Source organism: Zeus faber, assembly GCF_960531495.2.
Source record: "Zeus faber genome assembly, chromosome: 2".
NCBI lineage: Eukaryota > Metazoa > Chordata > Actinopteri > Zeiformes > Zeidae > Zeus > Zeus faber.
Window position 1 is genome coordinate 26,727,534 of NC_137189.1, and position 15,000 is coordinate 26,742,533.

General features: G+C 44.9%; 1 protein-coding gene across 1 annotated transcript in view; it reads right to left on the reverse strand.

Moving 5' to 3' along the window:
- Positions 1-15,000, reverse strand: part of LOC307247684 (voltage-gated delayed rectifier potassium channel KCNH8-like) — a gene marked incomplete at both ends in the record, with an annotated part of 55,747 nt that overhangs the window by 23,270 nt on the left and 17,477 nt on the right. The window contains 7 exons of the mRNA XM_080023807.1: positions 2,076-2,456; positions 6,129-6,336; positions 7,508-7,665; positions 9,304-9,553; positions 10,659-10,804; positions 11,181-11,303; positions 13,078-13,311. Coding sequence (XP_079879933.1) covers positions 2,076-2,456; positions 6,129-6,336; positions 7,508-7,665; positions 9,304-9,553; positions 10,659-10,804; positions 11,181-11,303; positions 13,078-13,311 — 1,500 coding nt within the window. The remainder of the gene's footprint in view (positions 1-2,075; positions 2,457-6,128; positions 6,337-7,507; positions 7,666-9,303; positions 9,554-10,658; positions 10,805-11,180; positions 11,304-13,077; positions 13,312-15,000) is intronic.

Here is a 15,000-nt window from a genome sequence, read left to right on the forward strand (position 1 = left end):
TGACGTATAAAGCCACTGAAAGTACTAATCTATGTCAGCATCCTCCCCACACGCTTTGTTCTGATTTTGACGGTCGATAATGCTGCTAAGCCACACTTACTATATGCAATACCCATGACCACATTTGTGAAGAAACGTTCACATTATGACCAGGATTGATGTGTTTCATTACAGCGCAGCCTTACATTTCAGTTTACAGCCGAAAAAAACTGAGGAGTACAGTCTCAGTCTGTTTAGACTTGACACTGTATTGGTCTCAATACCAGTCATGGCCAAGGGTGGCAGCACCGAGCGGGCAGAACTAACAGAACGTGCCCTTTAAAGAGTGTGACTTTACCAAAACTTTCGGAACTTTCAAAGGGACTCTCATCTCAAATAATCACATTAACCTATGAAGACACATTTCAAATGACAAATTTGAGAAGGTTCAAATGACCAACTGTCACAGTGATGGAAAACACCATCGGGTTAATGTGCCCCGAGTGGAACTTTCCAGCAGTTCTGTCAGTTAAGCTTTATTTGGTTTCAACTTCACTCTTGTTCCTACCCACAGTTTATTTGTTGAGTATAGCAGCTCTTTCAAGGGAATTTCTTCAATTCTTTCTCCCAATAACATGGATGATCCCCATGCAGGACACGTTCCGACTTTTTGCACGTTGGATGCGTTCTGTTCTGCAACAATCAAATTTTGTAGAGAGGCGAGAATCTGCTCTGTTCACAGTTATTGAATATTTTATGAGCCCTTCTTCTGCCTGCAGTGAATTTATTGCTGTTTTTTTTTTTTTTTTTAGGTTAATTGCATATTGGTGAATTTCCCTACCTTCGAGTTAAACTCTAGGGTTATTGTATATTGCCGAATCTTCTCTGATTTAAACTTTGGGTTCTTTTCTTTTTTTTTTTTTGCCAATTTATAGGTCCATATTTAATGTTAATAGTTGGATTTATTGTTCATTACCAAATATTTATTGTTCATTGTTTTCCATTTTTCTGGTATATTTTATTGCTAACTTCTTAGGTTTAATGCACATCGCACATTGACCGTTCTTCTGGTTTACTGTTTGGGTTTATGTACATTGTCAAATTGTCTTGTTTATCTTTTTAGGTCAATTTGATAGTTTTTTGTCACTTTTTAAGTTTGTATGTATTGTTTATCAACAGGTTTATTGTACAGTATATTGTCATATTGTTATTTTTACTTTACTGTTCATTGTTAGGTTTATTGTATATTTTCACACTTCTTCCATCCTCTAGGTTCTGTATTGCCATTTTTATATTTTTATTCTATTGTCTTATTTTTATTGCCTATTTTGAGGTGAGCTGCTACCACACTGAAATTTCCCTCCGGGGATGGATATCTATCTACCTATCTATCTATCTATCTATTTATCTATCTGTCTATCTATCTATCTATCTATCTATCTATCTATCTATCTATCTATCTATCTATCTATCTATCTATCTATCTATCTATCTATCTATCTATCTATCTATCTATCTATCTATCTATCTATCTATCTATCCGTCTACCTATCTATCCCTCTATCTATCTATCTATCTATCTATCTATCTATCTATCTATCTATCTATCTATCTATCTATCTGTCTATCTGTCTATCTATCTGTCTATCTATCTATCTATCTATCTATCTATCTATCTATCTATCTATCTATCTATCTATCTATCTATCTATCTATCTATCTATCTATCTATCTATCTATCTATCTGTCTATCTATCCATCTATCTGTCTATCTATCTATCTGTCTATCTATCCGTCTACCTATCTATCCCTCTATCTATCTATCTATCTATCTATCTATCTATCTATCTATCTATCTATCTATCTATCTATCTATCTATCTATCTATCTATCTATCTATCTATCTATCTATCTATCTATCTATCTATCTATCTATCTATCGATCGATCGATCGATCGATCGATCTATCTGTCTGTCTGTCTGTCTGTCTGTCTGCCTATCCATCTATCAACCTTCCTATCTACCTACCTACCTATCTATCTATTAATCTACCTCTTTCTAAGGTCAACTTGCCCTTTGACCCCGTGCCCCCTCACCTCCGATCAGCATGGTGCAGATGGAGAAGATCTTCTCCGAGTCTGTGTTGGCTGAGACGTTTCCAAAGCCCACGCTGGTCAGGCTGCTGAGGGCGAAGTACAGTGCGGTGACGTAGGAGCTCCGCACAGAGGGGCCGCCCCCCAGCGTGGTCCCCGGGCCGCTGGAGGCCAGCCTCCCCCGGGCCCCGCTCATCCCCAACCCCGCCCCCGCCACCACCGGCAGGGGACCGGGCCCCGAGATGTTCCACTGGTGGTAGCCGGCTGCGCCACCACCACCGCCTGCCATGGTGGCCTGCGGGGAGTCGGAGACCCCCAGCAGGGAGGTCAGCGGGGCCAGGAAGAAGGGCGTCCCCAAGCGCTTGGCCAGCTCGTGGAGCCAGCCTGGTGGTGGGGGGAGGAGGGAAGGAGGGGATGGATGGGGGTGGAAAGGGAGAGAGGAGAGTCAGGAAGAGTTAGCGTCAGTTTAATAAGGAGACGCTGGCGTTTGTTAAGTGACCTTTACTGGAGGTTCATTAGCACTGGTGATGCCACCGCCGGGGCACAGTGAGTGTGACCACCGTGTGTGTGTGTGTGTTGTGCACATGCACTGCTGTAGACATGGTGCTGGTGCTGAATATTAAGTCTTAAAATATACAGTATATATATATATATATATATATATATATATATATATATATATATATATATATATATATATATATATATTTCTACATTTTGACAAATTACCTATTTTTACGTTGATATAATGATGATTATTGACAGAAATGTTGAGGTAATCCACCACAACGTCACATTAGAATCTTTTCTTTGCATACAGGCGGGAAAATATAATTTGCATTACATTACATTATGCAATTTAGCGACATGTAAAACACATGTCCCCAAATAAAAGTAAAATTAAAAATAGAGGGCATGATGTACAGTAGTGGAACAGACTGTACTTCACAGGGTTTTTCCAAGTTACATTGGTTGAGTAGAATTTTGACCTTTCGACAAAACCCGCTTTGTGTTTTTTTACTATTTTATCGTGACTACTTTACTGGGACAAGCAGTTAAATGGGAAAGCACTGTGAGGACGGTCTCTGTCCAGGGACCGGACCACTGTCCAGGGTCCTGAACTGTGAACTTTGTCCAAAGCCCATACCTCTGTCCAAGGTTCTGAACACTGTCCGGGGTCCTGAACTCTTAAACTTGGTCCAGGGTTATCTCATTTTATTGTTCTGATCTATATATTTAGTCCTTTCACCTCTATGTTTAATATGTTTCTGTTTATTGAATGGTTTCTGTCTAAGTTATAACATTATTTTGAAAAGTGAGATAAAGATAGAGTAGAGCAGAGGTAGAGTAGGATAGATGTATGTGGTAGATAGTCTGGAACATGTTTAGTTGTATTGCCCACATACTAATGTGTTTCTCTTCTATACTTGGCTTGAAATATTTTGAAAGGAAATATCATTGTGCTCTCGAGTTATTTGGTAGGTAATGAAATCGTAATCAGGTAGAATTACTGAAATGCCGTAATCAAAAAGCCGATATTAATAATTAAATTTTAAGAGGATTATGACTAATCTGTAACCAATTCCAGAGCAGTTGTAAAGCTGCATAATGCAGTGACGGCTCGGCTTCCTGCGTTCACACTCGTGTTTTATTCACCACAAAAAGTTTGTCTTAAATATTACACGACTGTCAAGCTGGAGATGTGTTTAAACGTGTAATAAAATAATAAAAAGACTACTACTACTATTACTACTGAGCCAAACAGGAGAAGCAGAACACAGTGCCATAATGAAGATTACATTCAGATTCTCCCTTTGAGACAAAGAGATAAACGTGATACAATGGTTAAAATGATAACTGTATGTGTAATATGTAAAAAAATAATTAAAGACGTCATATACGTATATATATATATATATATATATAGAAAGAGAGGGAGAGAGGGAGAGAGAGAGAGAGAGAGAGAGAGAGAGAGAGAGAGAGAGAGAGAGAGAGAGAGAGAGAGAAAGAGAGAGAAAGAGGGAGTATATATGTATATATATATATCAGCCACAACATTAAAACCACTGACAGGTGAAGTGAATAACTTTGCTCATCTCGTTCCAATGGCTTGGAAACAAGAAAAATGGGCAAGCGTAAGGATCTGAGCAACTTTGACAAGGCCCAAATTATGATGGCTAGACGCAGTGTGCAGTGGTTAGTACCTACAAAACTGGTCCAAGGAAGGCCTTACAGGACTTAAAGGATCTGCTGCTAAAGTCTTGGTGCCAGATACCACAGGACACCTTCAGAGGTCTTGTGGAGTCCATGCCTCCACGGGTCAGAGCTGTTTTAGCAGCACGAGGAGGAGCTACAAAATATTAGTAGAGTGTGCGTGTGTGTGTGGGTGTGTGTGTGTGTGTGTGTGTGTGTGTGTGGGTTTGTGTATATATATACATATATATATATATACACACACTGTACATCAGATAATAATAGTGTATTCCCTCATCAATTCTCTATAGATGAGTAGAGGTGGAGGAGAGGCCAAGTAATGAGTAGAGGTGGAGAGAGTAGAGTAGAATGCAGATGGAGAGTAGATGTAGGGTAGACGGAGAGGTAGAGTAGAGGAGAGGTAGAGTAAAGTAGAGGTAGAGTAGAGGTACAGTAGTGGTAGGTAAAGGTAGAGCATATGCAGACAGAGTAAAGGGAGACAAGAGGCAGAGTAGATCTCGAAGGCAGAGTCGAAGGAGAGTGTGGGTAGTGGGGAAGAAGAGGTTGAGTGGAGGTAGAGAAGAGTAAAGATAGAGTAGTTGCAAAGAAGACGTAGAGGTAGAGTAGTTATAGAGTTGACGGGGAGTAGAAGGAGGTAGATTCCCAAAACAGACTGATTTACAGTTCAGGAGAAATAACATACAGTACTTAACGAAAATAACCTCTTGTCTCATTGAATAAAAAAGCAATTTTCTGGATGTAGGATCTCTCTCTCTCTCTCTCTCTCTCTCTCTCTCTCTCTCTCTCTCTCTCTCTCTCTCTCTCTCTCTCTCTCTCTCCTCTCTCTCTCTCATTCTCTTCTCTCAGTAGAAACTTTCTCCAGTAGAAACAGGATTGGTTTGGGAAATCTCCAGTCAATTTAATCCAGAGCCGAATGCAGATGTGGAGGCCAGAGATCTGCCTTGAATGTCTGAGTAGCATCTGACGAGGGGAGGTGAGGGAGCACTGCGGGGTGGTGCACCTCTGTGTGTGTGTGTGTGTGTGTGTGTGTGTGTGTGTGTATGTGCATGCAATGACGTGTATGTACTGTATATTTATGAGCCTATGTGTGTAGTCATGTGTCCCTGTATCTGTGAATTAAGGCGTGTCTGGGTGTTTTATGTGTGTGTGTGTGTGTGTGTGTGTGTGTGTGTGTGTGTGTGTGTGTGTGTGTGTGTGTGTGTGTGTGTGTGTGTGTGTGTGTGAGTAGACTAGATGTCGTGCAGGAGGTTGTGATGAGGTCGTGTGCGTGGACAAACTTAAAACTCTTTCCTCTTTTTAAGAATGGATCAGAGCGTCTGCTCGGCCATCTGCTGCCCTGGCCTGGCTGCTGCAGCTGCTGCTGCTGCTGCTGCTGCTTCTTGCTCACACTTTGCTTTACTTTGCCTGGCGAGCTGCTAGCCATCTGCTAGTGTGTGTGCGCATCATGATGTAATGCATAAATCTATTGAAAAATTAATTTGTCTGCCGATTTATTCGATTTATTTGAGTTCCAGTGTCATTAACAATCGAGTCAGATCTTCATCTGCATGTCGACAAAAATTGTGAATTCCCTCTTCCGTTCCCTAAAGAGTAGAGGTAGAATAGAGATGGAGCAGCGATAGAGGAGAGGGGGGCAGAGTAGAGGTAGAGTAGACATATAGTAAAGGTAAAGTAGAGTAGAGGCTGAGTATAGTAGAGGTAGAGAAGAGATAGAGTAGGGGGAGGTGCTATAGAGGTAAAGTGCAGGTAGAATAGAGGTACAGTAGAGGTAGAGTAGAGGGAGGTGCTGTAGAGGCATAGTAGAGGTATAGTAGAGGTTAGAGTAGAGTAGAGAGTAGTCACCTATGTCCCAGGAGGTGGGGCTGTTGCTCTCGATCTCGGAGCGCCCGATGAAGTACCAGACGCAGGCCATCCAGTGGGCGAGCAGCGCGAAGGTGGACATGAGCAGCGTGAGGACCACGGCGCTGTACTGCGAGTAGCGGTCCAGCTTCTGCAGCAGGCGGAGGAGGCGGAGGAGGCGCACCGTCTTCAGGAGGTGGACGCCGAAGTTCTGAGAGGAAGAGGAGGAGGCGGGAGGTTATGTACGTGCATCGACACACAACCATTTATCTGGAGGGGGGAGGAGTCTGGGAGGAGTTATATGGCGGTGGGAGGAGTGTGGAAGGTAGTAGGAGGAGTCTGGGAGGAGTTTGGAAGGTGGTAGGGGTGGTTTGGGAGGAGGTATCTGGAGGTAGGAGGAGTCTGGGTGGGGTTATATGAAGGTAGGAGCAGTCTGGGAAGAGTAGAATTGTAGATGAACTGGTGTTTAACCAACTGCTGAAATTGTCCTGTACTTGTTGGCCGGCTTTGTGGTGTGGTTGGTACGCTTGGTACCGGGCCAGACCAGGAGCTCAAACCAGCACGGGTACTTTTGGCTCAGTTTGACATGGAAAAAGCGAAACAAAGGAAGTTCATGGATTCCGACACGACGGTGGAAGAGAGCCACTGAAAAGAAGCCAGCGGCCTGGTGGCGTCCGGAGGTCAGAGTAATATGACGTCAGTTCTGATCAATGTACTCGCTGCTCTGTAAATGTATTTCTTAATGCAGCCACACTGGAGCCAGTTTCTGTATTTTCTATTTCAAAATGAAACAGGAACCACAACATTTCTTCAGCCAGGTCTGACCATATTACTGTGTGTGAGTGTGTGCATGTGCATATGTGTGTGCGCGTGTGTGTGATATTGAGCTGCTTGGCTTTCAGGTTAAACCTGTGGGAGGCCCAGAGGCTAACAGCAGTACCCTTCAATCCATAAACTAGATGGAGACTGGTTCTGAGCTCTGGCAGGGCCCGGGGAGTCCTCACACACACACACACACGCACACGCACACACACACACACACACACACACACACACACACACACACACACACACACACACACACACACACACACACACACACACACCCACACCCACACACACACACACGGACTAGAGTACGATAATATTTACAAGGAAAAATCAATGTTTCTATTCGGATGAGCATGTCCATTTGAAACTGTTTGGATGTGTGTCTTTGTGTGTGTGTGTGTGTGTGAGAGAGAGTAAGTGTGTGTGTATGTGTCTGGTGTATATGTGTGTGTGTGTGTGTGTGTATTTAAAAATGTTCAGAACCTGTGATCAACCAGTCCACCCTTTGATAGGTAAACGTGTGTGTGTGTGTGTGTGTGTGTGTTACTGACCACGCTGATGTTGAAGGCGTACAGCAGGTCGAAGGGAAGCGCAGCAATCAGGTCCACAAACAGCCAGGAGGTGGCGTAGTGCACGCAGATGGAGCGGGCGTCGTACACCACCTGGCCCGAAGTGCTGACGTAGGTGGTGCGGAAGTTCAGCACGATGTCTGAATCCAAAATATAAACGAGATATTTTCATATTTGGCGATGCTAAGAGCAAAGTAGAAGGTGTTTCGTATATCTTTTACACACACACACACACACACATATATACGTATATATAGCGAGGACCCAAATTATTTCACGGTAAGGGGGCGTGGCCATTGCAAAGGCTAGTGTAGTGAATACTGACAGACTGAGACTGAGAACGGTGATGAGATGAGATGTATACAGTGTATATAGTATATATAGTATATACAGTGTATGTAGTATATATAGTATATACAGTGTATGTAGTATATATAGTATAGATAGTATATATAGTGTATATAGTATATAAGGCGAATATAGTGTAAACAGTGTGTATAGTTTATATAGTGTATATAGTATAAATTGTGTATATAGTGTATATCGTATATATAGTGTATGTAGTATATAAAGTGTATATAGTATATATAGTGTATATAGTGTATATAGTATATATAGTATATTTACATTTACATTTACATTTAGTCATTTAGCAGACGCTTTTATCCAAAGTGACTTACAAGGGAGAATAACATTCAAGCTACATTGCAACAGAGACATTAGTGTCACAATAAATAATTACTGCTAAGTAGTGCTAAGTAATTGTAAGTTAGGAGAGGAGGTGCTCTCTGAAGAGCTGGGTCTTCAAGTGCTTCTTAAAGACAGAGAGGGAGGTCCCTGCTCTGGTCATTTTTGGCAGCTCGTTCCACCAACGTGGAACTACAAATGAGAACAGCCTGGATTGCCGTGGTTGTGCAGCAGGCAGAGCCAGGCGACGCTCATTTGATGAGCGCAGCATCCGGGGGGTAACATGTGCTCTTACAAGAGCATTAAAGTAAGTGGGAGCATTCCCAACAATCACTCTGTAGGCCAGCATAAGAGACTTGAACTTGACGCGAGCGGCTACAGGTAACCAGTGGAGCTCGATGAGCAGCGGAGTGACATGTGCCCTCTTTGGCTGCTTGAGCACCAGTCGCGCTGCCGCATTCTGTATCATCTGCAGTGGCATCACCGCACAGGCCGGCAAGCCTGTTAAGAGAGCGTTGCAGTAGTCGAGGCAGGAATATATATTGTATATATAGCATATACAGTGTATACAGTGTATAAAGGGTGATGCACAATGAGATGCTTGACGCTGAGACGCCGTGGTATTGTACACAGTGTACAATACAGACTGGTCAGAGAGCTGGTCATAAGTCTGAACGTTAAACAGGTAGGTCGTAAAGTGAGGAATGCCTGTATATATATAGTATATATATTATTAATATTATTTTTCTTTTTCCCTACCCATGGTACATTTCATTCTATTATTCCAGCGATTCACCAGACCATCAATTACATTTTAACAGCGAAGTTGAGTCTTAATCATTTGCTGTTGAGATGATTGATGAGATCGATCGGGAGAACGTGATGTGTATCAGTCAATTGGGAGGCAGGATCAATACAGGGTGGTTACTGGGTAAGGAATCTATCTATCATTCTATCCTGATTGGCATTATTTTTTAAATTGCGACCTCTTCCAAATAATGTGCCAAACAGTCGAATTTGCACTAATCTTTGCGATTCCCAATTCACAAAATTCCGGGAGGGACTTTAAAATAACCCCGCCCGCTGGTTACCTATCATGAAGAGGATCTCCACCAGGATGTCGCTGACGCTGGGCGGGTTGCGTGCGTCCTCCGCCCGCATCTCTGCGGCGATGAAGCAGACGTTGTAGGGCACGGTGATGGCCACGTAGAAGGTGGCGAGCAGGATGAGCCAGTCCCAGCCGGCCTTGAAGGCCCCGTAGTGCAGCAGGATGAGCCACGACGTGCGGATGTCCGCCACCTTGTACTCCGGCACCGGGTTGGCGTTGGCCCCCAGGACGCTCTGGAGGGATGGAGGGGGGTTGGCCATGAACAAGTGTTGAGCCAACCGGAACCTTACGTTGTTTGTGGACTTTTTTGTACTTTATTTCAGCGTAACTTCCCGCAAATCCCATGCGTAAATCCTCTTTTACAAGCAACATCTAAGTTTACAGATCAGGGGCACCCCTGCCCCAGAGGTGGAACATTCCAGGTCCTGAACATTAAAACCCCCAACCAGGTTTATGACGCCTGGTTGGCTGCTCCTGCCATTAACCTGGGTTTAAACAAGCATATGGAGTCCCATAAGCGTTGGTACTTGACCGGTCAAATCGATAGATCCTTGATGAATTCAGCAGGGTAAATGAGAGGCTCGGACAGCGGCAGCTCGGACACCGATATCCAGATTTGTCCGAGGAATTGATTGTTAGAAAGTGCTTCCAAAAGGTCAATGCATGTGCTTGTCTAAGTGCTGGGGGCTTGTGGTGGCCCGTCCACTGGCTCAACCTTGAGCAAGAACAACCATTTCTCCTCCTTTTGTCTGACCATGGACTATGGCGAATAAATTGACCTTCAGCAAATGTCCGAAAATCTGGTATTTCAATGGTTCTGAAATTTTAACACAGCGTTGTTTGTGGTCTTTTTTTTGATGATTGTAGATTAGAGGAGAGTATATGGAGGTGGAGTTGAGGTAGAGCGAGATACAGTAGAGATAGAATGGAGGTAGAGCAAAGGCAGAGAAGAGACGCAGAGACGAGGTAGATGGTGGCGGAGCAGAGCAGTCGTGTAGTGGAGGTAGAGTGGAGGCGGAGCAAAGGTAGAGCAGGGGGTGGAGTAAAGTACAGGTAGAGCAGAGGCAGAGCAGCGGTAGACTGGAGATAGAGCAGAGAGCGAGTAGAGAGCGGGAGAGTAGATGGGGTTGCGGTAGAGAGCGAGATGGAGGTAGGGCAGAGGAGGTTAACTAAACTCTAAACTCTGTTAACATCTGTTTTCCCTTCTCACCTCCCTGTTCCTCCTCCACCCCCCCCCCCCCCCCCCCCCGACCCCACCCATCCATCCACCCCGAGGCATTTAAGAAGGAAGTTGCCGCGGGTGGGTTACCGTGGCAACCGAACCGGGCGTTTACGCACGTTGTTGATCTTGAGCTTGCTCTTGGTCTTGTCCTGCTTCTGGAGGTGTCCCGACAGCTGGTAGAGGACGGCCCTGCTGCGGCGGTAGTCAGAGGAGAAGCCGGGGGGGCGGCTGATCTTATGGACCTCCAGGCCGGTCTCCTCATCTGATAGAGAAAAGGGATGTGCGTCTTTTATACGTCCTACTTAAATATTTCTCCATTTCGGGGGTTATCTGGGAAAAAAAAGTAGGGACTGCATGGAAAGCTAATTCCAAATCTGTCACAGTCATCCCCCTCCACCCTCTCTCTCTCTCTCTCTCTCCCCCTCTCTCTGTTCTCCATTATCCCACATCTTCTCCTCCACTCTGATCTTCCTTATCTCACCTGTCTCTCACTCTCTCTCCCGCTCCCCGTTCATTTTCCTCCATCACTCTCCCTCCCTCTCTCTCGCCTCCCGCTTGTCTTATCTCTCCCCCAACCTCCGCCCGTCTCTCCCTCCTTTACAGCTCTTCTCCCTCTCTCCCTTCCCTCCCTCTCTCACCGGTTCCAGCGTTGTGTCCGTGCTCCTGCTCGGTGACGTCCTTGTGGGAAACCAGGAACAGAACCACTTCGCTCTTCTCGTTCTTGATGGGTACGATGTCCAGGAGACACCAGAACTTTGATCCTGTTGGGGAAACAAAAACAGTTCGGAAGACGAGTACTATGTTCAAATGTGAGTGTTTAGACATGGAGGTAATGCTGAGTGACAATCCCATATAACTGTTATCATATCTTCCAGTGCTTATTGTAGCCTCATTGAATTCTCACCTCATTATCCATGATTTAATTATCCAATTACTTCCCCAAAGGACCCCAACGGAAATGAGTCATTTGCTTCATTGTTTGTGTCATTCATTGTTTGTTTAATCTTTCGACAATTTCAATCATACGTCAGCTCTGTAGGAATGCAGTCTAATTAAGATCAAATCAAATCACCATTTCCGTACAGTGCTGTACAATTATGCCATCCAAGTGGATGTTGCTATGAAGCTATGACCTTCAAAGAATTATTGTGATTTGAGGTAGCACAGAGTGGAGGGAGCAACCAACAAACTGTCCAGATTACCAAGCAGTTTACTAAATAACTCACCGACCAAGTAACTTAACAACCAATCGGCAAAACAACAAACCCGCCAACCAATACAACCAACCAATCGACCAAACAAGCAACCAACACAGCCAACCAGCCCACTAACCCACCTACCAACCAACACCAACCTACCAACCCACCACCAACCAACCAACCAACCGACCCACCAACCAACCAACCAACCAACAAACCCACCACCAACCAACCAACCAACCAACCAACCCACCACCAACCAACAACCCACCACCAACCAACCAACCAACCGACCCACCAACCAACCAACCAACCAACCAACCAACCAACCCACCACCAACCAACCAACCAACCAACCAACCAAACAACCAACTGGCCAACAAAATAACCAACAAACCACCCACCCTATTTACTAACCAACCAGCCATCCAAGCAGATAATGAACCATCTGATCAGCCAAACAACCAACTAACAACTGTGACATAACTGGATTGAACTAACCAATCAAATCAACAAACTCATCCCATTAAACATCCATTTTCCAACACCGCCCATCAAGCCAACAATCTGCCCTAAAATGAAACTAGGACTGCCCCCTGAAAGTCATCGAGGTCCAATCATCAGTCAGAAACCTGTCAGTCAACTGAGATTCTTCATGTCGAGCAGTGTTTTTATGGGGTTTTTTTGTCAGTCAGTGCGCATTACAATATTAGGATAAAACAGATAGAAGTTTTCAAAATGCACAGGGATAACATTTCAATTAGGAAATATAAATAAGGGCATAAACATAAACATATTTTTATAAGTGTGACTCGCCCACGTCCGGACACGGACACCATCGTGGCTCTCCGTGCGCCCCGATCGCCGCACCCCCTTCCTCCAAATAAAACAAGTAAAAAACAGAGTAGGGACAGGGCACGGTGGGACGGGGCGCGACTCGAAGACTCGCTAAGATTATTTTTTGCGCATAGCGCATGGAGAGGGAGTGATCTGGGAGACAGTCACAGAGTAAGTGTCCCCCACTTGTTTCGCTTCCATAAGGAGACGGAAAATAAAATAAGCTACATCTAAAATAAAAATACAATGTTGTTGTTCAATCTTGAATCTTGAATCTTGTTGTGACGCGCCGATCGCAGCCACCCCATCGCTGGTGCCGTCGGCGAGGGAGACAGGTGTGCAAAATGCGCCGCGAACGCGCCCCGAATGCTCCCTCTCCGTGCCACCTCTGGGATGGCGTCCTCGGCAGCCGCCTATCTCGCCTACAGGAAGAGCCGAGCCGAGGTGAAAAGTGAGATGAAAAGTCCAACCAGTCCCACCTCCCAGGCCTCCTCCTCACCTCCCTTCTTGTAGAGGACGATCTCGGTTTTGAACTCGCGCCGCTCGTCCAGGGCTTGCTGCATCTGCTCCGTCAGCGGCTCGCTGGTGTCGTCCCCGTACAGGAAGTGGCACATGCAGCTCTTCTGCATCAGCTCGCCGCGTGCGAAGCCCGTCAGCTCACAGAAGCCATCCGAGCAGTAAACGATGGGGTAGAGCGATTGCACCTGGGCGTTACCCAGGACGAAGTTGCTGTCTGAAGATTGAGAGTGAGAGAGAGAGAGAGAGAGAGAGGAGGGAGGAAGGGATGGATGGATGGGTAGGGGAGGAAGGTAGAGGTGGAGTGGTAGGGAACAGGGCGGTGGGAAGGGAAAACAAAATTTGTTAACAGAGCTTAGAGTTTAGTTTACCTCTTCTTCCCTTTACTCTACCTCTATTCTACCGCAACACCACCTTTACTCTACCTCTTCTCTACCTCCCTCGACTCTACCATACCTCTGTTCTACCTCTATTCTACCTCTACTGTACCTCCCTGTACTCTACCTGATCTCTATCTCCTACTCTACCTCAAGTCTACCTCTGCTCTACAGCTGCTCTACCTCTATTCTACCTCCATCAATCGTACCTCTCCTCTATTTGTACTGTACGTCCCTCTACCTCAACTTTACCTCCTTGTCCTCTACCTCTACCCTGCATCTACCTCTGCTCTACCTCTATTTCACCACAACACTACCTCTACTACACCTCCCTCTATTCTACCTGCTTCTACTCTAACTCTGCTCTATCACTACTCTGTATGAAACTGTTGAGGGAATCCTTTATTATTGTGAATATCTCAAAGAAAACATCGAATACTGTAAAGGGTTAGGGTTGGAAACACAGCCAAACTTAATCATGCGTCAAAAATATGTAATACATAATAAATACTGTGCATCTCAAATTCAGGGCAAGGAAGGGTTGATAAAGAGAAATGATGATGATGATGATGATGATGATGATGATGATGATGATGATGATGATGATGATAACCATGATAATAATAATAATAAGACTACAATCCTTTGTTGATTTGTTGTAGCCTCTCCTCAAATCCACTGATAACATGTGTGTAACACAGAGTCGCTGGTTTGAAACGGTAAAGCAGGGATTTGTGTGTTTGCTGTTGCCGATAACGCAGATAAAAGAAGTTCAGCTCCCCTGTGCGGGTCCTGAGTGAATATATGAAGAGTTTTGTCCGACTGGCAGGGTACGTTACTCAGAGACTCACAACCAACGCTAATCAGCACCAGAGGCTCAGTACCGTAGCCTAGTGTAGCTGCCTGTGAGATAAGACTGGAAGCTGCGAGCCCAGATCGCTGCACAGAGAGAGAGAGAGAGAGCGAGAGAGAGAGAGAGAGAGAGAGAGAGAGAGAGAGAGAGAGAGAAATCAGCCAGATGTAGGGAAAGTGCAAAGTGTGAAGAGAGCGATATAATTAAACACAGCATTTACAGGGGGGAACAATAGATGGAGGAGAGAGAGAGAGAGAGAGAGAGAGAGAGCGAGAGAGAGAGAGAGATAGAGAGAGCGAGAGCGAGAGAGCAAGAGAGAGTTCATAGAGAAACAGCAGCCATGTCAAATTGTTCCCAATAGAGCGTCCCTTCAAAGCCAGGCAGAATCTCGGCTAAAACCTGTTTAAGGCAGATTGGTTTGGAGGCTGGGAAAATGAAAATAGGTTTGATGCGTAGAAATGTAATAATGTTGTGGCTGCATTAATGCGACACCTTTGTCAGAGCGAACACGAGGTGTTGGAGCTCCTGACTCAGACGTGAATCATTCCTGCGATGGAGGGAGAGCGAGTTCAGCTCTGAAGGAACCCCGTTGTCCCACCACGGGTTGGATTAAAAGGATCATTATGGGAACTTCATACAACATGATATGAGACATTAGTGGTTTATAACGACGATG